The 22319-nt window shown below is 45.7% G+C and overlaps 1 protein-coding gene across 3 annotated transcripts in view; it reads right to left on the bottom strand.

The window, feature by feature from the left end:
• The window catches only part of CCDC85A (coiled-coil domain containing 85A), a 146179-nt gene that overhangs the window by 22371 nt on the left and 101489 nt on the right, over window positions 1–22319 (bottom strand). For 2 of the 3 annotated variants that reach the window (XM_033145120.1, XM_033145121.1), the window contains exon 3: window positions 11321–11397. The exons of the other annotated variant lie outside the window; for it this stretch is intronic. In XM_033145120.1, the coding sequence (XP_033001011.1) occupies window positions 11321–11397 (77 nt within the window). The remainder of the gene's footprint in view (window positions 1–11320; window positions 11398–22319) is intronic. 3 annotated transcript variants of the gene reach the window in all.

Raw genomic sequence — 22319 nt, 5'->3', positions numbered from 1 at the left:
TGTGACGGGGTGAGCTCCCGTTGCTCGGTCCCTGCTCCTGCCAACCTAGCAGTTCGAAAGCACGTCAAAGTGCAAGTAGATAAATATGTACTGCTCCGGCAGGAAGGTAAACGGTGTTTCCGAGTGCTGCTCTGGTTCACCAGAAGTGGCTTAGTCATGCTGGCCACATAACCCGGAAGCTGTACGCCGGCTCCCTCGGCCAGTAAAGCGAGATGAGCGCCTCCACCCCCGAGTCGTCCACGACTGAACCTAATGGTCAGGGGTCCCTTTACCTTTAAGAGCAGAGCAAGTGGTCCAGCCATGTCATTTCTCAATTATTTGTGCACAAAGGTCACCCAAGGTTGCACGCACTGCCACAAATCAATAGAGAAACTGGCTGTGTGACAGAAAGATGATCCTGATGCAGGTACCGAAACTCTCAAGCTTTGGAGTAGATTAATTTATAAAGTTTGACTTCTCTCGGTTCCACACATTTCCAGTTGTAAATTCATTTCTCCACATTTACACACACACACACACAAATAATCATCATCATAAAGATTTGCCAACATTTTAGTGTGGGTTTCTCCTAATATATAGCCAGCATGGCCAATGGCCAGGGATATTGGGAGTTGTAGTTCAGCAATGTCTGGAGTAAGCCAAATATTCCCCACATTTGAAATAAGAGAAATATCCCCCCTAAACCAAGATGGTGCCCACCAACCCTGGTCCACAGGCCTTCCCAGCCTAGCTGGAATAAGGGTCAGTCCACATTTGGGACCATGAGATGCCTGAATAGTCTGGCCATCACCCAAGCAGTGCAGGCAAGCTGCCATCTTGCAGGAATAACAATTCAATCAGTTTCTAAGTGGAGCTTTCCGGTTAAATGATGAACTTGCGAGTTCTTGGTAAAAGAGAGAGGGGGTTTTCTAATGATTTGACTGCCACTGAAATGAAGCTGTGTGAGGATTAATCGATCCTTATCTGTCTGCAACTTGCACACACAGTTAACACAATGGGAGCATGGAAACTTCCAACAAAGAAATACTGTATTTATTTGCATTATAGATTGGCCTTGTCATTGGCATTGTAACAAAGATCTTTTTTTGAAAAAAGAAACCCAAAAACAAGAACCTTCTTTCTATTCTTAAGTTTGCTCTGGAAGGGAAGAAAACATACTATACTAGCAAGCATGTAGATTGCCCAGAGAACCAATCTAGGGTCATAACTACAGGGTACTAAGTAGAAATACCCTAGCATTCTTCCCATATAGCTGCTGAGGGGTCTCAAGACACCCCCCCCAAGAACAGCATGGAGAAATGGGCACAAGCTGACAAAATGAATAATAATAATAATAATAATAATAATAATAATAATAATAATAATAATTTTTATAGCCCGCCCATCTGGCTGGGCCTCCCCAGCCACTCTGGGCGGCTTCCAACACAATATTAAAATACAATAATTGATCATATATTAAAAGCGTTCCTAAACAGGGCTGCCTTCAGATGTCTTCTAAAAGTCTGGTAGTTGTTGTTCTCTTTGACATCTGGTGGGAGGGCATTCCAGGGGGCGGGTGTTACTACTGAGAAGGCCCTCTGTCTGGTTCCCTGTAGCTTGGGTTCTCATAATGAGGGAACCGCCAGAAGGCCCTCGGCGGTGGACCTCAGTGTCCGGGTAGATTGGTGGGGGTGGAGACGCTCCTTCAGATATAGGGACAAATGTCAGGTTCCACATTTAGGCAGGAAGAACCAGATGCACAAATATAGGATGGGGGACACCTGGCTTGCCAGTACTACATGTGAAAAGGATATAGGGGTCTTAGTAGACCACAAGCTTAACATGAGTCAAGAATGGATTTGCCAGCAAAAAAAAAGATTTGCCACACCTAGAATACTGTGTCCAATTCTGGGCACCACAATTGACAAGCTGGAACCTGTGCAGATGATAGCAAGAAAGATTATCAAAGGGCTGGAAGCCAAGCCTTATGAGGAGTGGTTGACGGAGCTGGGTATGTTTAGTGTGGAAAAGGGGAGACTGAGAAGTCATCTTCACATATCTCAAGGACTGTCACATGGAAGATGGAGCAAGCTTGTTTTCTCCTGCTCCACAGAGTAAGACTCAAACCAATGGTTCCAAGTTACAATAAAGCAGATTCCAACTACCATCTCGTCTTCTGTCGTCCCCTTCTCCTTGTGCCCTCAATCTTTCCCAGCATCAGGGTCTTTTCCAAGGAGTCTTCTCTTCTCATGAGATGGCCAAAGTACTGGAGCCTCAACTTCAGGATCTGCCCTTCCAGTGAGCACTCAGGGCTGATTTCCTTCAGAATGGATAGGTTTGATCTTCTTGCAGTCCACAGGACTCTCAAGAGTCTCCTCCAGCACCATAATTCAAAAGCATCAATTCTTTGGTGATCAGCCTTCTTGATGGTCCAGCTCTCACTTCCATACATTACTACTGGGAAAACCATAGCTTTAACTATACGGACCTTTGTCGGCAAGGTGATGTCTTTGCTTTTTAAGATGCTGTCTAGGTTTGTCATTGCTTTTCTCCCAAGAAGCAGGCGTCTTCTAATTTCGTGACTGCTGTCACCATCTGCAGTGATCATGGAACCCAAGAAAGTGAAATCTCTCACTGCCTCCATTTCTTCCCCTTCTATTTGCCAGGAGGTGATGGGACCAGTGGCCATGATCTTAGTTTTTTTTATGTTTAGCTTCAGACCATATTTTGCACTCTCCTCTTTTACCCTCATTAAAAGGTTCTTTAATTCCTCCTCATTTTCTGCCAAGGTTGTGTCATCAGCATATCTGAGGTTGTTGATATTTCTTCCGGCAATCTTAATTCCGGTTTGGGATTCATCCAGTCCAGCCTTTCGCATGATGAATTCTGCATATAAGTTAAATAAGCAGGGAGAGAATATACAGCCTTGTCGTACTCCTTTCCCAATATGTGTGATAGAAAAGGCTGTCAAAAGTCTAGCTAGGTGTGTGTGTGGAGGAAAAGATTTAACAATCCAGGCTGAGGGAGAGCAGGGAGGGGGGAATATATGGAGAGGCTGAATTGAAGTCCAAGGGAAGCAAAGGGTGAGATCCAAGGTGATAAACTAATGGAACGAAAAAGCACAGGAGATAAATGGGAAGCACTCGAGGTGTTGAAAGACAAAACGAAGTTCGCGGGAGAGTTAGCAATGCTATCTTGCACCTTGGTTCTCCAGGTTTAAGAAAGGGCAGCTGGTGCTCTATTCTTAAAAATGTAACACTCAGAACTGTTGAATCAAAACCAAAAGAAGAAGAAGAAGAAGATTGTAGGAAAGCAGCTGGGAAGGTGTAAAGGAGGGAGAGGAGAAATCTGAACAAACAACCAGTCCATTGACCAAAGAGAAAGGCAGACAGAACTTGCTGGCCAGATTTTTAATCAATGTTTCATCCATCAAAACTAACTGACCTGCCAGACAGAAGGGTGCAACTGTGTTAAATAATGTTGCACTGGTGCTCACAAATTGCTCAGGGCAAAGGGAATGGGAGTCACGTATGCCAGAGAAGTTCCAATGCTGCAGGCTGCTGTTCTCCGTCTTCCCCATCCCTCCGTCCATCTCAGCTCCTGCATACCTCTGGGACGCAGAAGGCTGTTCGGAAGAGTGAGGCTGTTCGCCATTGACAAGAGCATCCATTCCCAACTGCCCAACTTACAACGACTGCGTCAAACTTTGGGGAAGGGTGGCCGCTCATTCACAGAGCGCCTTCATCATGTGCCAAAGGTCCCTGGTTCCATCCCAGCATCTCCAGGTAGGACTTGGAATGCCTCCCCTGAAACCCCGAAGAGACGCTGCCAGATAATATCAGCAATACTAAGCTAGATGCAAAGCATCGATGTTTATTCCATCACAAATACTGTAACCTTCCTTCCATTCTGGAAGGGGTTGATTAGGCTCTGGAGCAGCAACCCAGTGAAATACTCTGCTGTCTTTGCTTGCATATTTCTGTTTTCTGGGCCCCAACAAGAACAGGGCCATCCCAAGACATTTCGTTGCCTGAGGCGGAATACAAGATGGCCCCCACTCCCATTCCATGGACTGAGAGCCAAGATTATACTTCAACACTGCTGGTGGGCTAACACCCTTCTCTTCAGAAGGCACAGTTAGGGTTGGGCGTAAAGGGCAGGCCACACGGCATACACAACACCTCACCTCTGCTTCCCACCCTCCAGCATCTGCCACCAGAGGCAGCTTCCTCACTCTGCCTAATGACAGGGCCGGCCCTGTCCAAGAAGCCTATTTATATACCAAAACCAATAACGGGAAAAGAAGTGGGATATGCAATAACTCACCCTGCTCAGAAGTAATTATGAAGTATATTTCCGCCGTCTTTGACACCACCGCTGCAAATATCATCCCCCAAAGATATTATTCCCCTCTTTTCTGATTCATTGCCTAACCTCTGCATAAGCACATTCTGCCTCGTCTTTGTCCGACTTCTGCCGCGTTGCCATGGAAGTTGAGGATTCAATTCCTCCAGCTCTTGTACATTTGCTTGTACACTTCTGGCAACAAAGGTGGAATCCATCTGTTTTGTTCAGATAGTGTTGTCCTGGCAATAGCTTTCACTGCTGCATTGTTCTATTAAAAGGTGACACTTTAAGGCAAATTACATTACCAGATTATTATTATTATTATTATTATTATTATTATTATTCCATTAGCAGGCTTCTGGTTTTGTCTATTAGAAGAAACAGAGCCAGTTCAACAGAAAAAGTCAATCTCTTGCTGCAACGGAGGAGATATTCGATTCAGTTCACATTTGATCGTGAACCGACCCAATTAACAAATTGTGCAGTGCAGTTCTCTAACAAGAAAAAAGGTATAGGAAAATATGCATATTAGGGGGAAGTGTGCATTAAAACACATATATTATTTAAAATAGATTGCGTAATTATATTGGGCTGCATTCAACTACGCCCTACTCAAAGTAGACTCATAGAAACTAATGAACCTATGTTCATCAAGTCCATTAACTTCAAAGGGTCTCCCTGAGTAGAACCGGTATTGAATACCACCCTTTATATTAGGGGGAACTGCCCACAATACTATCCATATATAAGGGGGGAAATGCATACAAAATTGTGTATTTCAGACAAATGCACACTAAAATGTTTACAAATTTTGATAACTGATTAGACTAGAAATATAATAATAAATTAAAAATGAGAAATTGAGAATTGGCAAATTTGTCCATCTTTATTAGTAACATCCCTTCCAGTTGGACCACAGCATAGAAAATATTAATTCCTCAAGTACATAGCTGTCAACTTTTCCCTTTTTTTAAAGGGAAATTCCCTTATTCCGAATAGGATTCCTCGCAAGAAAAGGGAAAAGTTGACAGCTATGCTCAAGTATCCGCCCAATTTCTGCTTCTTCCAGTATTAGTCCATTAGTCTAGAATTAGCCCCAGCAATGCGCATGGGGGTCTGGAATGTAATCCCCCCACAAATCGGTCACTGCCTGTGACATAAACACAGTGGCCCTTGTTTTGAGGCTGTACTCTTCCTTCTGTTTCTAGGCTTCCTATCCCCTAATGTTCCTTTTTTTTTATAAGAATTTATTGACATTTTTTCTTATAACAACATATACCCACACCCACACCTACAATTAAACAAATGCAAAACAAATACACTGATAAAACAAATACAAACAGTGTCAAGTTTTCTTATTGCATCTTTCTTTAAAAAAAAAAAAATTCTATTTCCATATCTTGACCATTGACTTCCCCTGCCTTTTCACCTTCGAATTCATATCCTTAATCTATTTTATAACCATTTCTCCTGAAAATCAAATTCAATTATATAGTTACGCACAATTATATATTCAACATTTTACTAACAATGCATCATCGTAGTAATATCTCATCATAATTCTTCTTCAATTATTCTTGTTCTTATCAAATTTTTGTCTTAATCTACCTCTTGATCTTAATCATCTTAATCCATAAACTTGATCCACTTAAATTAACTTTACTTATACTGTATCCTCACAAATCTTCACCGATCATTTGTATCAAATCTATCTCTTCTATCCTTTAAACTGCTGCTAATAACATAAAAGCTCAAAATATCTCCTTTCATATTCAAACAAAAAAAATAAAACAAAATATTGTTGACAGTATTCACCCTCCGATTTCAAAATTCCATGACAGGCTGCTTTAAGTTTTACTTAATGCTTCACCCCACACCCCCTCTGTCCATTATTCTTCTCCTGGTGGCATCAGCACTGAACTTCCCTGTAGCTTCCCTCTCCAAGCGTCCACAGATCCAGGCACAGTCCAAAACTCTCCTTGCCACGAGCTCCAGGGTGACCATCTCGTCATCTCTCAGCTTCTCCGGTTCTTTATAGCATTCCTTTTCTTCTTGTAGAAACCATAATTCTCTGTCCCTGGCCCCCGAGCTCACACCTCGGGGACTGGATATAACAAATCTTACCGTCGCCTTGGGACTGCCACCCCCAAAAAGCGAATTTCTTCTCTGAAGTAGCTCACTCATTTCTCTCCATCTTTCCAGCCACCCTCTCAGCTCTTTGGCAAGACTTTCTTCCAAAGTGTTAAAAGTTTTAAAAGCCTCCTCTGTGGGCAATTGGTTCCATTTCAGACCCCCACACAAGACTTTGACTTTTCTGTAAAGCAGTTCCACCTTCAAAGCAATGAGCCTCTGTTCGTCCGTTAGTCCAGAGTTCAATACCAGTTCAAGGACGAAGCCCAGCATACTGTTAGAGGGGGAGGAAGTGGGTATCAAATTTCTACTCCTGTCTCTCTGTTCGTCGCCATTTTCCTAAACTGGAGCGCAAATACCGCAACTTTAAATGGAGATATTTTCCACTAGTTTACTTCCCAAAAAAGAAGTTTGCCAGTCTCATGTATCAATTTTAAATACTTTGTAGCCAGTTCTGTGGCAGCAGTCACTCAAATTGGTTAGCTTCTTTAACTCGAAGGGAGGGAGGCAGGCTGCCTTTCTCCTTCCCCCCGGATCGTTCCAAAAGCTCGGTTTTTGATCAAATTAATTACTCACGACCACCGGGTTCCTTTAGCTCCATTCTTCAAAGGTAGAACTTGGACGCTCACCGCGGGCTTTGTCGCCGCATTTGCATCCCGGTTGGGGCATATCCCCGAAGCCCGGCTCCGTTGTCCCTTCACCCCCACTCCCCCTTTACAGGGGGGGCAAGGGAAGGGTTCGGAGCCTCCGCGGGCGCAGCCGGGGAGCCCAGGGTGCGGGACGCTCTTCCCGCACCCCAACCGGAGCCCCGCTTTGCGGTAGCGGGGCTCCTAACCCCCGGGATGGACAGGGCGCCTCGGACCCGAAGCAGCCCTCGACCACCCAGCGATTGCGTCGCCGCCGGAAGTCCCCATCCCCTAATGTTCCAGCTTCTCACAACCTGATCTCACTCCCAGTCCAATCCCACAAAGCTACTTCTGTCCCTGGGGCACAGGTGAGGCTTTACTCCAAGTCACAACTGCCAACTTTCTCTTTCCTCACAGAAACAAAACTGCAAACATCCCGACAGCTGTGTCCCATCAGCAACTAGAATGTTTAGGAATGTTCCATACTGTGTGCCATCACACCAGCATCTCTTCTCCCATGTGACCACTAGGAACTTTTTATACAGGCACAAAAAGCACAGGAATCAACCTGTGATTACCACACCAAAACAGAAAACAGGCCTCTGATGATTCCAGAGAAACTGCTTTATGTCATGCATGTCGTTTTCAAGACACCCTTTGTGGGCAACTCCTGCAAAGCACATTTCTAGCTTCTCCGAACGCAAGCCGTACTGTATTTCCAGGTCTTCCAAACTATATTTCCACCCAGCCAGCTCGCATAGCTTTGTGCTTGGGTGAGCGCTGCCATAAAGTGATGATACACACATGCCTTTGTGCAGCCAGCCAATTCATTTTTGACATGATCTGTGGGACAAAGATCCAGCAGCCTGCTGTGATTCTTGGGCAGAGCCTGTTTACTTGCTCCAAAACTGCCATCTACGGTCATAGAAGCAGCTTGGATCCTGTCCAGTCTCATGCCAACTGGGAGCAACGGCATTCGTTAACTCACAGCCTGGCCAAATGGAAAACCTACTGTGATGGCCTGAGATTCAGACTCGGATGCTTAACCCGAGGGAACCCAGCCTGCACAGGATTCCCTGCCTCCGGAACCAGCTGAGCCGGGGCTAGGGCTTGAGCTTGAAGGGTCCTCACCTGTGCTGGATCCTCAGGTGCAGACATCTGCTGAGTCTGCTCTGGCTCCTGATGGGATGGAGGACCCATTGCCTGCAGTTGCTCCACTCTCAGCCCCGTCAGAGGAAGCTGAGGTTGTCCCTGGGTCCGGTAACCCACCAGCCTCTCCTGAGCTGCAGAGGCTCAGAGCAGAGAGGCGAAGGGAACTAAGTTCCTGCAGGAGGAGTACTTGCCTCCAGACCAGAAGGAGGAGACTCTTGAGAGTCCTGTGGACTGCAAGAAGATCAAACCTATCCATTCTGAAAGAAATCAGCGCTGAGTGCTCACTGGAAAGACAGATCCTGAAGCTGAGGCTCCAATACTATGGCCACCTCATGAGAAGAGAAGACTCACTGGAAAAGACCCTGATGTTGGGAAAGATGGAGGGCACAAGGAGAAGAGGACGACAGAGGATGAGATGATTGGACAGTGTTCTCGAAGCTACCAACATGAGTCTGACCAAACTGCGGGAGGCAGTGGAAGACAGGAGTGCCTGGCGTGCTCTGGTCCATGGGGTCACGAACAGTCGGACACGACTAAACAACAACAACAACAACAAATGTACTGGCAAGAGAGATGGGTTGGGCTTCTGTACTGCACCAACTGTCCAGCCGCCTCACTCCTCTCCTTCCACTTGTTTGTAAGCAGCAGTGGCTCAGCTGCTTACAGTGGCTCGGGTGGTCATTGTCCAGCGGTGCATTCAGAAGGAGGTTAATAAATCACCAATGTTGATGTAATAATAATATGATAACATGGCAGGCCAGCTAGCCACCAACTGCAGGGATCAAGAAATTTTCTCTAAAAAGAAGTTTAGTGTTTTTAAAAAGAGAACACTACCATTTCCACCTTTACTGCCTCTGATTTATTTTTAACTTTAATCTGTTCCTGAAAATTTTGAGTTTCTTCTTCCGCCCTCCAATCCCACCTGAAATTGCTGAAAAGGCTTAGAAGTGAAAGCTCCAGAACTGTGTTAATTATTTGTGCCATGACAACTGGATTTCGGATGACTGCAATGGGGCTTTGGAAGAAGAAGAAGAAGAAGAAGAAGAAGAAGAAGAAGAAGAAGAAGAAGAAGAAGAAGAAGAAGACCGACAAATTCATGAAAGCTTGAAGCCGGCCGTTGGTAACTTTAGACTTCTTTTAATCAAAAATTCATTCCACAACACAGGTTTGAGCCTCGAGTGAGATTTTGCTAGCGAAGTAGCAACACTTGGGGAAGTGGGAGGGGGGGCGGCAGAGATAAAGCGTGAGAAAGTATTTAATCTGAAACACCCCAAGCGCATCTGCTTGACGGTGTTCATTAATGAAAAATTAAAACAAAAGGATGCGAGCACATTTGATTGCTGGAATGGGAGGTTTCGGCTTTCTTGAAAGAGAGATTTGTGCTTAAAATCAAGCCCAGCTCAGCTCACAAAGTGCCAAAAGCTGCACTTCAAAAGGACTACCGCTGCCAACCTTTCACAACCGTCTGAAGAATACGACAGACAAACACCCCTGGCATATTTACTTGCTGTTCTCTTGACTGGTGGATCTCACACAAGTAAGGGAATGTGTGAAGTCATCTGCATGAAGCAGTGGCCCTGCTGCTGCCCACATCATCTGGTTGTTAACCACGTGGGTGAAAAGGCTTCACTCATTCCCTTATACCAGCGTGGGAGAAATCGCCCACGGAGGAACCAAGCACCGTGCTGTTAAGTCCACAAAGGAGGGAGGTCCATTCTTCACAGATATGATCAGAGGGGTACCAAAGGGCAGACAGGAATGAGTCATTGCACTAAACAACTGGAGGGTGTATTATGGAAGGGACAGTAAAGGCCTATGAAGAAGCCTGCTGGACTGAAATAAAGGATCATCCAGAACAGATTGCTGTTCTCACAGTGGTCAACAAGATGCCTATGGAAGTCCACCAGCAGAACTTGAAGACAATCCCCCTCTCTCACTGTTGTTCTCCAGAAACTGCCTCCGGAGCCTCTGATACTATCATGGCTTGTGTCCCACACAGCATGCACCGAGTTCCACTCATGCAATGGGACTTCCCCTTCCCCTCTGTGCAGACTCTCAAAATCTGATCCAGGAGGTCCTCCAATTCTCTGAAGCAGATCTTGAGGGAGCATGAGGTACTGCAGGAAAGCAGAGAGGAGGGGAGAGCTGCATCGCAGAAGTCTGTTGCGACCTCCATGGCCAGCATCCATGACCTCATCCTCTAAGAATCTTGCTTAAGACTTGTCATGTTGGCTCCAATTCTGCCGGCACCCTTCACCACACCTGAGCTCACTATTACAGGAAACCATTATCCAACATGAGCTTTTAAATCACGACTCCTACCAATTGGGTGCAAGTTCCTTATTCCCTGTGGACCATACTGGGTTACCCAGAGACAGGATGTCATTAATACTGCAAGCCATACCACCTGACTCAGCACTGGTCAGGTGACCCAGGGACCCCACAGAGTGCCACCTAGTTCTATAAAGTATCAGCCCTAGGACCTGCAACCTGAGATCCTTCTCAGACTCTTCTTTCCACCCTGAACCTGTCACTTAAGACCTTTTTGGTCTGCTTTGGCTACAGCATTTACCTTCGGCTCCTCATCAGCCTCAAGGCTTCCTCCTTGATGAACTTGGAGGCCCTGAGCCTGTTGTCGCTTGAGCTGCTGACCCCAGCGAACCCTGAGAGCCAGTGTGGTGTAGTGGTTAAGAGCGGTAGACTCGTTATCTGGGGAACCGGGTTCGCGTCTCCACTCCTCCACATGCAGCTGCTGGGTGACCTTGGGCCAGTCACACTTATCTGAAGTCTCTCAGCCCCACTCACCTCACAGAGTGTTTGTTGTGGGGGAGAAAGGGAAAGGAGAATGTTAGCCGCTTTGAGACTCCTTTGGGTAGTGAAAAGCGGGATATCAAATCCAAACTCTTCTGATGACATGTAAATTGGCTACCTGTCTCATGAAACACATTCAGATTCATTCAAGCTCAACTGCTCAATCAAGGCTTTGATACTTAGCGTGATGGGGTCAAACACCAACAACGGGAGCCTGTGCCAATCTTCTAGCTAGGGACCTGAGCTAGTGTACCTAGCAATAGGAAATCACCCACCTGGGGCAGCATGCGATTTTCCTCCTCCAGCTGTCTTACTCTTGCTTCCAGCTGCCTAACATAGGACAAGGTTGATTCTAAAATTAAAAAAAGACAAAAGAAAAGAACTCTGATTATACACACATGTCTACTTTGTCACAACCCGAAATCAGAATTAGTCACCGACAGGTGATTTCTGACTGGGTGTCTTCAGAGCAGTAGCTATGCATTTACTCTAAGATATATGGTAGAAGCATTCTGTTCTGCCCTGCTCTCTGGATTCGTATTTCCAAGTGTTGGCTGCAGCTAGAAGCCATCCAAGCCTTCGAAGATTTAGTGTTATTGACTCATTCCCCCCCTCTGTCTATACAGGATCTAAACTACTGGTCTCAAGGCCCCGTTTGGAAGTCACATTTCTCCATGCTCAGATTCACATGCTAAAAACTAGAGGGACACACATGACCCCAGATCCACTTTGCATATGTGTCTTAAAAAAAAAACAAGCCTCCAATCTGTTTCCGAATCGCCCTGTGAACACTCTGCTTTGAGCTGTGTTTCAGATTCTGAGCCGTTCTGTGTAAAAGGAAGCCCTCTGTTCTCCCATTCACTGCAATGGGGAATTAAAAATAGCTACACCTTCCCCAGTTTGGGCCAGAGTAGCTGAAATTTACCGGCACATGAGCCCCTCGTGTATAGATTAAGTCTGCCAAATTGCGGGTAAATTGGTCCAGGTGTTTGTGCAGAAAGTAAAAGGGATTCACTTTCCTCCATAATACTTCATGGGGAGGGGAGAAGAAATTGATGTCTCTTTCTTACCTTAAAATAATTAAGAGACAGCTGAGTAAGGCATTTTATGTTGTGAACTGCCACAGCGCGTGTGCACACACACTCATTCATTCATTATAGGGTGCATCGAATTCTTAGTTACTCGTTTTTTGAAATATGTATAGTCTTTCTTTCCGATGGTTGTTTTTGTCTTCCGAAAGGCTTTGCTGGCCTCTCAACGCGAGGCTGTCTAGAATGCTGCCTGCAGGGTTGTAAAGAGCAGTTTTTCTGTAATTGAAGCAAAGCAATGTAGGATTTTCAAAAATCTTAAATGAAACTTGCTAGTTTTGGGGGTGGGGTGGGGAGTTAAATCCTCCACTGCTGTACCTTAACAGAAAACAATTCTGAGTTCTTCAGTGCTCTGCAGGCAACACCTTGGACAGCCTCAGTGTGGCGTAGTGGTTAAGAGAGGTAGACTCGTAATCTGGTGAACCGGGTTCGTGTCTCCCCTCCTCCACATGCAGCTGCTGGGTGACCTTGGGCTAGTCACACTTCTTTGAAGTCTCTCAGCCCCACTCACCTCACAGAGTGTTTGTTGTGGGGAAGGAAGGGAAAGGAGATTGTTAGCCGCTTTGAGACTCCTTCGGGTAGTGATAAAGCGGGATATCAAATCCAAGCTCTTCTTTCAAAGCCCAGCTTTGCTATTAGCAGGCATTGTTGAAGTTGGGGGAGAATGGGCAGACTGAGAATTTGAGTCTCCCCAAGTTGCTGAGGCTGTCTCCATATAGCGCAGTTATTTAATATCAGGACTTTAACTCTGGAAGCATTTTGAAGGCTAACTCTGTAGGATAAGCAGCCTGCATTAGCCCTTGTGGATAATTTCTGAGCATCCCCTGAGCTATTTATTTATGTATCTGTTCCTGCTACTTATACATTAGTGAAAATGATGGGTTTGGGTTTTATTTGAAAACAAATACATAAAACCTACCATTTCATCATTGCTGTTCATGTCTCTGCGGGTGGTTCTTTTAAGCTCTGTAAACTGCCTTTTCAAGTTAACATTGATGATGATAACAACACTATCTCTAAAATATGGAATCAAAATATATGTTTCATTGAAATAAAGTAAGATGCCGTAAAGGTCCATCTAGATTAATATTCCCCACACTGACTGGCAGTAACTCCTGAGGGCTTCAGATAGGAGTCTCCCACAGGCCTAGCTGGAGATGCTGGGGACTGAACCGGAGACCTTCTGCATGCCAAGCAGATGTACTACACCTTCGCTAGTGGTGTTGTGTCATATTAACCCAAAGGGCAATTGTTGGATTTAAGAGCAGGCATGTGGATACAGCAGAGCCGTGAGCTCAACAGGAGTTGGCAGACTTGTTTTTGCTGCTGAGGTGGCAGCTCTATTATATGCAGATCACCTCACCTCACCTGCCAGGCAACCTATGAAATAAAAATGAATGGCCGTGTGCGAGGGTTTCGCTCCTTTCCATTCTGCAGCTCGCCGGAGATTTCAATATGCGCACGCACCGGGACTGCGTGTGAATTGCGAAAGACCGGGATGGCAAATCTATTGTGGTTTGTCAGAAGTGATTAATATACAGTGTGCGGTAAACAGGCTAAAAATAGGGCTGTGGGACAGCGGGGAAAGAGGTGAGCTGAGGTTTCATGCACTTTGCTGCGCTAAGAGTCGTCACAGCAAGCGATGAGTGAACCTAGGACAACTCGGAGAAATCGGCGCACACCATCAGCACTCTTTCGGCACATTCAGGTGGACTGACAATTTGGGGACCACCAGGTGCACATTGGGTAGCTGCACCCAGGGTCAGCTCCAGGTTTCCAGGTGGGGTCCCTCAGATGTCCCTGTCACGTTGATGTCCTCCATACAGGTGGACAGTCACTCCACGCTCCTCTTTTTACCACCAGACGTGGAGGGAGGCAGGTGAGTGGGTTTACTAGAGGAGTACGGGTGGCGGCAGCAATAGTAGCAAAGTTTGCTAGTTGGCCACCGCTGTGATTGCCCACAAAGCTTCTGACCGAAAACAAAGACATAGGAACATAGTTGTTGTTGTTTTTTTTATCAAGTCAGACCAGTGTTTGGACCACCTACAGTATTGTCAACACTGTATTGGCAGCAGTCACCAAGGTTTCAGGCAGGAGTCTCTCCCAGCCCTACCTGAAGATGTTGGGGACAGAAGCTAAGCAGATGCTGTTAACACTCAGCTATGGCCCTTCTCTGTAGAGAGAAAGAGATGATACCAAATACACGCTGTTAAGCTGGGTGGATACTGAGGACCAGACCTTTTTAGTGCCGGCTCCACACCTTTGGAACGCCCCAAAGTTCATAGGGCCTCATTACTGCTAGCTTTTAAGAGAACTCCGAAGATGTTTTCGCCCCAGGTAAATGTGCTGTGTGTGACTGGAATTTTGTTTTTGTTTTTTAAAAGCTGCTGTTGGTTTTAAACTAATGGTTGAAACTGAAAACTGCTGTTGTCGATGGCTTGCCCTCATGATGCTGCTACATATTGCAAATGGCCGTGTGATGTTAGTGTTGGTATTTTATGCAGCCGATGCGTTGGCTAGTCTGATTAGTATAAATCTCATGAGTGTCTGAGAAGTGTGGGAACAGAAGACTGTCTTATCTCTTCCGTCTGAGAGTGTTATTGTACTGCACTTTCACTTTTGCTGTATGCATTGCTTGTTCTGCCATTGCTTGGAGAGCACAGACGTGTTGATGGGTTCTCTGTATATATTGTGAATAAAACGTAGTTTAGATCTACGGGTGTTTCCTTCTTCTTGCTGCGTGATGCCAGAAGACTTGTGTGCACTTTGCATACGAGAAGTGTCGCAGAGAGGCAGTCTGGACTGAAGAGACGTGTCTAATGGGAGATGCTCAGAGGCACTGGGGGTCTGCCATCCCCCACCCCAGGAGTGTTTACCCAACAGTTAGAAGACAGAAAAACTACTAACTAGCAACATGTTACTTCTTTTGGGGAAGAGGAGTGCTGGTAGTCAGCTTGCCTCTGGGACAGGTTCAAGGATCTCGTGTTCATTCAAAAAGCCCTAAACAACTTGAGCCCAAAATACCGGCAGGACCACCTTCTTCCTCATGCTCCACCTTGATCTCCTGATGGGGCCATGTGAGTGGTCCCCCAGAGGCCTGATTTCAGTCAGCCTTTACAGAGACTGAGCCTTTGGTGTGGTGACTTGCTCAGTGCAACTCACTGCCAATAGAATTCCCTTATGTGTCATCCCTACTTTCAGGCCTGTCATTTTCACTAACCTGTGCATTTTTAGCCACACTCTCACCCAATAGATACATTTTTGAACACTTACTCTGCTGGAGAACTGCACTGCAAAATTCTGAGAATTCCAAAGGACGGCTATGTTTTGGCTCTCATATTGTTCTGGGAAGTGCAAAATAGGTAGGCTTCCCCTTAAATGCAAATCGAATTAGATTTCTCCCCAATCCCTGATCCCGTCTCTCCTCATAATGCCTAGGAGTGCATAGGACAACATATAAGAGGAGGAAAATACATAAGAAGGGAAATATATAAATGCACCTTGTTGCAATGAGCGATGCAGCAGTGGAATCATAATGGTGCCATTTCAGCCTTTGAGAAGTTAGTTGGGGGAAATGAAGGAACGAGTATCGCAAAGCCAGGTATTGACAGTGGCGGAGGAGCCCTCTCCGGCACCTGGGGAGGCATAGCCCGTACGGACTGCGCATGTGTGGCATCCCGTAGTGACTGCGCATGTGTGCCACCCGTATGGGCAGAGCACGAGAGCGGCAGCCCATTCGGATGCATGCCGTTGGCCACTCTACAGCTGGGGGGTAGGAAGGGGCCATCTTGTCACCCCTCCCAGAGTGGCACCCAGGGCGGCCCGCCCCCTCCACCCCCTTCCTATGCCACTGGGTATTGAGTCTGTGTTTGAACTGGGTTTTGTACAGACATCCTGCAGCCAGCTGTGATGATCCCCCCTACATACTGAGGGCCAAGCCACATGTGATGTGGGAGGTCTGTGGTCACTTGGGCTATTCGGGATCTCTCGGCCTCAAATTCCTGCCTGTAGAATGGGTATAGTAGAAGAGAAAGCCCTTTGCAGAAGTTGAAGTGCTATGAATGTGCAAATTCATACCAAATAAGGAAGCAATTTTTAAGCGGTTCACCTTTGGTGAATCAGCGGGGCTTAAAACGTTTTCTCAATCACATTTCTTCCCTCCTCCACCTCTCAACAGCCCATTTTTACCTTTGCCACATCTTAACCAGCTTATTTCTCTCTCATCAGCAATTACAAGTCTGTGACCATTTGATTTGCTCATTTCTTTCTGGAACAAAACGTTCTCTCTCTCTCTCTGTTTGTGTGTGTGTGTAGCGCTGTTGTTAATTCACTGGAACTCGGAGCCAAGTATGTGCCTCTGATGATTGCTAAATGAAGCCTTAGTACTTGTAAGCTTTATCCTTTGCTAACCAAATTACATTCAGAATTACACCCTCCCCTTCCATCCAGATTTATCTCTTTTCTAGTCAAAACAGTTATTTTTATACCCCAGCCAACAGGTGCAGTTTACTCCTCCTCTGAATGCACACACTTTCCAGACACTGCCAGTAATTATACATCACTATGTAATTAGGTATTTTTAATCCTGGGTTCTTATGGAAGGAGTTAGCCTTTTTCTCCTCCTCCTCCTCCTCCTTTTTAGTCCTAAGCAGGGCTCAATTTAGAAATCTTGTCTCCATGTTGCCGTTTAGGACAGCTCAAGGTGTGAGAGGGTTGTGGCAAAGAATCCTCTGGGTGGGTCATCTCAGATGTTACCTGGTAGTGGTGGCAGTCACAGCATGTGGGAGCCACTAACTACATTTCCCACAATGCCACGCAATGGAGCACTGCATGGTGGGAAACCGAGGTACCAGCTCCCACACTTTTAAATATTCTATATATTTAAATTATAAATATTTATAATATATTACATATTATATAATATATTATATATACTGTAGTGTTATTTTTAATGCTGTTGTTGTTTTATGAGCACTCTGTCTCCCCTAAGAAAAACATTTTTGTATAGATACGTATGGCTGGAAAGCTGCCTTGCAAAATCCCGAGAAGTGTGAATTCCAGAGTAAATATGACTTTTGCTTTGCACACTGTTTAGTGCAAATTAGGAAACTTTCCATTAAAATACAAACCAAACCATTTTTATATATATTTTAAAAAAAACTCCCTCCATCCCTACTGGAGATTGAGGAAAGGTCACATTCACCCTCCTCTCAGTCTGAGATATTTCTTGGCAGAGAATGGAACAACATTTTGAAGACATTTGCAGTTCTTGTCATTGAATTTCTACATTTCCGCTACAAAATCACTTAGAAATCCGGAGCCAAAGACGATGACCATAAAATAAATAACGAAAAAACTTTGCTGAACATTTTCCTGCAAGGTGCATTGTTTTTGCCCAGGGCAAATGCTCGCTTTTCCATTCCAACCTCTGATTCACAGATTGAGCCATGGGCTAAAGATATTGTGAATTTCTGACTTCTTGCTATGTCCAACCACTGTGCTGAATCCATTTGAGTGACTGCAGTGAAGGAGGGGGCAAACCACTATGAAATCACGCATACGCATTGTGCCATCCCTCTCCTCCCTCCTCTCTCTCACACACATATTCTTCCAGCCCTTTCTCTCCTTTTTCCGGCTCCCTTTCTGCCTCTAGAAGTCCCCCACATGAACTGAGGCCTGTAGAGCCCACACAACTCTTGCAAAAGCAGCCAAACAAATTAGGTTTGACTTGGCTCCGTAGCAGTGATGGAGCATCGTAGCAAAGCTAAGGTGAGCAGGGCCCAGATGGGATGTCCCCATATGCTTGGAAGCATCTGCAAGCGGCGCTGGGCTATTTAAGGTGACGGACAGCCAGCAAGGAGCATCTAGGAGCCAAGCACATGGTTGGAGCCAGGAGAGTAGTGGAGGACAAAGAGTGGTGACAACCCACTAACTATAAGGCCCTTCCTGAGACAGGAACACAGTCAGGGCTTCCAGAATGTCATCATTTTCAGGTGGGAGTCAGTCAAATATAAGAAGGTCTTGCCCAGGGGTCAGCAAGGTTTACCCCACCTGGGCTGGTTCACTCCAGTGGAGATCCCTCCAGTGGATTGCGTGTGTGTGTGTGTGTGCCCACAATTTCCGGCGTCTGTGTAGACGCAATTTCTGGCACTGCGGAAGCGAGTCCCCGCGCTGCGCCAATTTAATTTTCTTTATTAAAAAAATTATTAATTTTGGTTAAGTTGTGGGTGGACACAGCAGACGACACAGTGATTTCCAAACAGCTCTTGTTTATTCTCAGGCTGGAACAGAAGTGAGCTGAAGGGCTCAGCAACCTGCTTATATAGAACTCAGCTACAAAGCAACAGTAACAACTTTCTGTAGTTACCCAATCCCTGAACGTCAGTTTACAATCCTTCATTTGCATATGCGGACCTGAGTGAAAACTGCAGCAGAATGAACTATATACACACACACACCTAGTGGCCTATGGTGAGAACTTCAATACATAACAATTTTAAAGAAAACATAAACATTACATACAATAAAAATTAAAAATATAACAAAAAAATGACAAAATACAAGACAAAAACACTTACTTAGACCAAACTATCCTTCTTTATAACATTGTGCGCCAGTTTAGCACAGTGCAGGGGGACTCACCGAGCGGGCAGCTCAGCTTGGGGGTGGCTCGTGGGCCAGCTAAACGACCCCCGTTGGCCACAGGTTGCCTACCCCTGGTCTTGCCCACTCCCTAAGATCCCTAAGTGTGGAGAAGCATTGGCATTAACACAGCCTAATCTAACTTCCCCGCGAACGAAACAGAATGAATGCTCAAAAAAACAGATTGCCTAGAATCAACTCCAGGAAAAGAAAACCTACTCCGTTTTTCAGCATGGAATTCCATTCTTCAAACCCCCAAAGGAAGTGTTCCCTCGCTGGGCCTCACCCATAGGAGTACCTGAGGTGTCACTCTGATAAACTTTGCCCCCTTCTCTTGCCCTAACCTACCCCACAGGGTAAAATGAAAGAAACTATATAAGTCTCTTTGTACTCCTTTCTCAGAAGGGCAAAACAATAGCTATAAGAAGTGCTATTTAACTTTAAGAATGGGTGCGTGAGTTTGCTTTCTTCCTCTTCCCTCCCCGTGCCTTTTTTCTTTCGTTTCACGTCTTTTAGACTGTACGCCTGGGGGCAAGGACTTTCTTGCTCTTGTGTCCTGCTCTCATATAATTCACTCAGGAAGTGCTTTCAGCCGCCGAGATGTACCACCTGCTTCCCAAACCCTACCCAAAAATGCAAAGAGGAGCCCAATTATTCCAGAGGAGGAGGAGGAGGAACGATGCCCACGAATTGCAGGCACTTTAGAGCACTGTGGGAAGCCTCAAAAGGTTATCCAGTTCACTCTGAAAACATGACCAATTACGTTCTTAAAAGCAGCTTTCTTCCTCTGCCAACTTTCTGTGGTAATTTGCTGAAAGACAAGCAGGGCTGAAAGCATTTATCGATTCATCAGTGTGCTTAATCAATTAATTATTTAATCAAGAGATTTACAGATTTGGAATCTGGGTCTTTAATGAGGTTTTAATTTGATCAAATGCCTGGTCCCACAGTATTCCCCCGAGGGGCTGGCTTGGGGCCTGTTCTGTGGGAGCAAAGGTGATGGGCAGAGAAACCGTGCCATAGCTTGCTGCTAGGCAACCGACTCGCTCGCCAGTTCACTTCCATCTTGGTCTCATGCGAGCGGCGCAAATTTTATCTGGCGAAGGGAAAGCCTTGAAAGTGAGAGGGTGAGAGCATATCTCTCTCTCTCTCTCTCTCTCTCTCTCGGTCTTGTTAGGAGGTGAACTCACCTTGGTTTGGGAGAGACCACCAGGCACAGCCTGCTCTGGTGTGTCAGTAAAGAAAAGGTCTGTTACAGGCTCTAGTTCACTTTTTGAAGTAAAAGCCTAGTTCGGGGGCAGCCAACGTGGTGCCATCATAACTAGCAGCCACTGATAGCCTTATCATTATGACATGCCTTTATATCACACCTTTTTCTCCAAGAAGTTCAAGGTGGCATGTGTGGTTCCCCCCACTCCTCATTTAACTCCCCAAACAACCCAGTGGGATAGGTTAGACTGAGATGTTGTTGTTGTTGTTGTTGTTGTTGTTGTTGTTGTTGTTGTTGTTATTATTATTATTATTATTATTATTATTATTATTATTATTTATACCCTGCCCATCTGGCCGGCTCCCAACAGAATATTAAAAAGACAATAAAAATAAGTCATTAAAAACTTCTCTAAACAGGGCTGCCTTCAGATGTCTTCTAAAAGTCAGCTAGTTGTTTATTTCCTTGACATCTGGTGTGAGGGCATTCCACATGGCGGGCGCCACCACCGAGAAGGCCCTCTGCCTGGTTCACCATAACTTCACTTCTCACACGACGGGGGTGGAGACGCTCCTTCAGGTATACTGGGCCGAGGTCGTTTAGGACTTTAAAGGTCAGCACCAACACTTTGAAACATACTGGGAGCCAATGTAGGTCTTTCAGGACCGGTGTTATGTGGTCTCGGCAGCCGCTCCCAGTCACCAGTCTAGCTGCCGCATTCTGGATTAGTTGTAGTTTCTGGGTCACCTTCAAAGGTAGCCCCAGGTAGAGCGCATTGCAGTAGTCCAGAAGTTTGGGGAACTGCTCTGGGCATTCCTTAGGACTGGTGTGGGGAACCTGGGAGACACCCAGGCATTGTTCTACTCTAAGTCCCATCACCCCTGACCATTAGCGATGCTGGCTGGGGGCTCATGGGAGTTGGAGTCCAACAGAATCGAGAGAGCCAAAGGTATCCAATCCCTGCCTTGGTATCCTGGACTATCAATACCGATCTAGTCTTTGACCAAAGTAAGCAGTGGCCATTTGAGCACCCCTCCTGCCCGATCTCTTTTTTGTGGTGTTGTTGAGAGCCAGTGTGGTGTAGTGGTTAAGAGCGGTAGACTCGTAATCTGGGGAACCGGGTTCATGTCTCCACTCCTCCACATGCAGCTGCTGGGTGACCTTGGGCTAGTCACACTTCTCTGAAGTCTCTCAGCCCCACTCACCTCACAGAGTGTTTGTTGTGGGGGAGGAAGGGAAAGGAGAATGTTAGCCGCTTTGAGACTCCTTCGGGTAGTGATAAAGCGGGATATCAAATCCAAACTCTTCTTCTTCTTTATTTAGTTTTGTTTATGCTACAGGAAGCTTGGGGGGGGGAGAGACTTGTAATTTTCTTCAGACGTTGGCATCATGCCAAGGAGTAAAGTGTATGAGTCTCAGCTGTCTCCGAGACTCAGTGCTCAGTAATTGCTACTATTAGAGAAGGAATGGAAAAAGAGGGTACTTGAAAGTGACTCCTTCCTACATCTCAAAGGTTTTTATGTATTTCTCTGCTGAATCCACACCGAGGAGTTGAAGGCAGTCTGGCGTCTGACTTGCACCAAGGAAAATGCCCCCGCCCCATTGCTATCTACCACATTAATAGGATTTTAATGGTCAGTTTGTCAAAGATAGCCAAAAATTGCATCCAAGGGGTACTTTCCATGTTTAAATTTAAAGATAAAGAGAGAGAGCCAAGGGGCAAAAACAGATCCGTGATCAGATTTCCTGACTATTTTAAAGTAGAGACAAAGTGATCTGATTTTTATCAGAGATGTGGCAAAGAGCCAGGAGGTGTTTAATCCTTTCTCCCCATATATAGATGAGTCTGACTTTTTTTGAAGTATTTTGTTCTTTTAAAAAAAATATGTTACTAGCAGCCTTTTACTCAGCATTGCTAGGAAATTCCAAGAAACCAAAGGACCATTGCTGTTTTGAAATCAATGGTTATGAGAGGCTCAGTCAGCCATCTTGACTCAAAATGGCATCCCACTGGATCCAAACAAAGGGCTGTCTCCAACTAAGTTGTGCCCAGAGTACACTAATTGAAATTAATGAACAGTTGATGCGTCTCAGAAGAGCTTTTTTCAGAGTGCGCTGTGAAGGCTGTGACATCTGCAAACAACATTTCTCAGATAAGGACCAGCTTCACGTTTGTCTTGGCTCACAGGCATGCCACGTTGAACAGACTCCTGTCACTCCTTGAATGGAGGCACACACTGTCTTCAGTCGAGCTGAAGGCCAATGAGAGCAACCAGGAGAAGAATATGCCCAAGAGAGTTGGGGCAGCCCTGTTTCACACCACTCTTTGTAGAG

This window comes from Lacerta agilis, chromosome 3 (genome assembly GCF_009819535.1).
Source record: "Lacerta agilis isolate rLacAgi1 chromosome 3, rLacAgi1.pri, whole genome shotgun sequence".
NCBI classification, from domain to species: domain Eukaryota; kingdom Metazoa; phylum Chordata; class Lepidosauria; order Squamata; family Lacertidae; genus Lacerta; species Lacerta agilis.
This window is presented reverse-complemented; position numbering and strand designations above follow the sequence as displayed.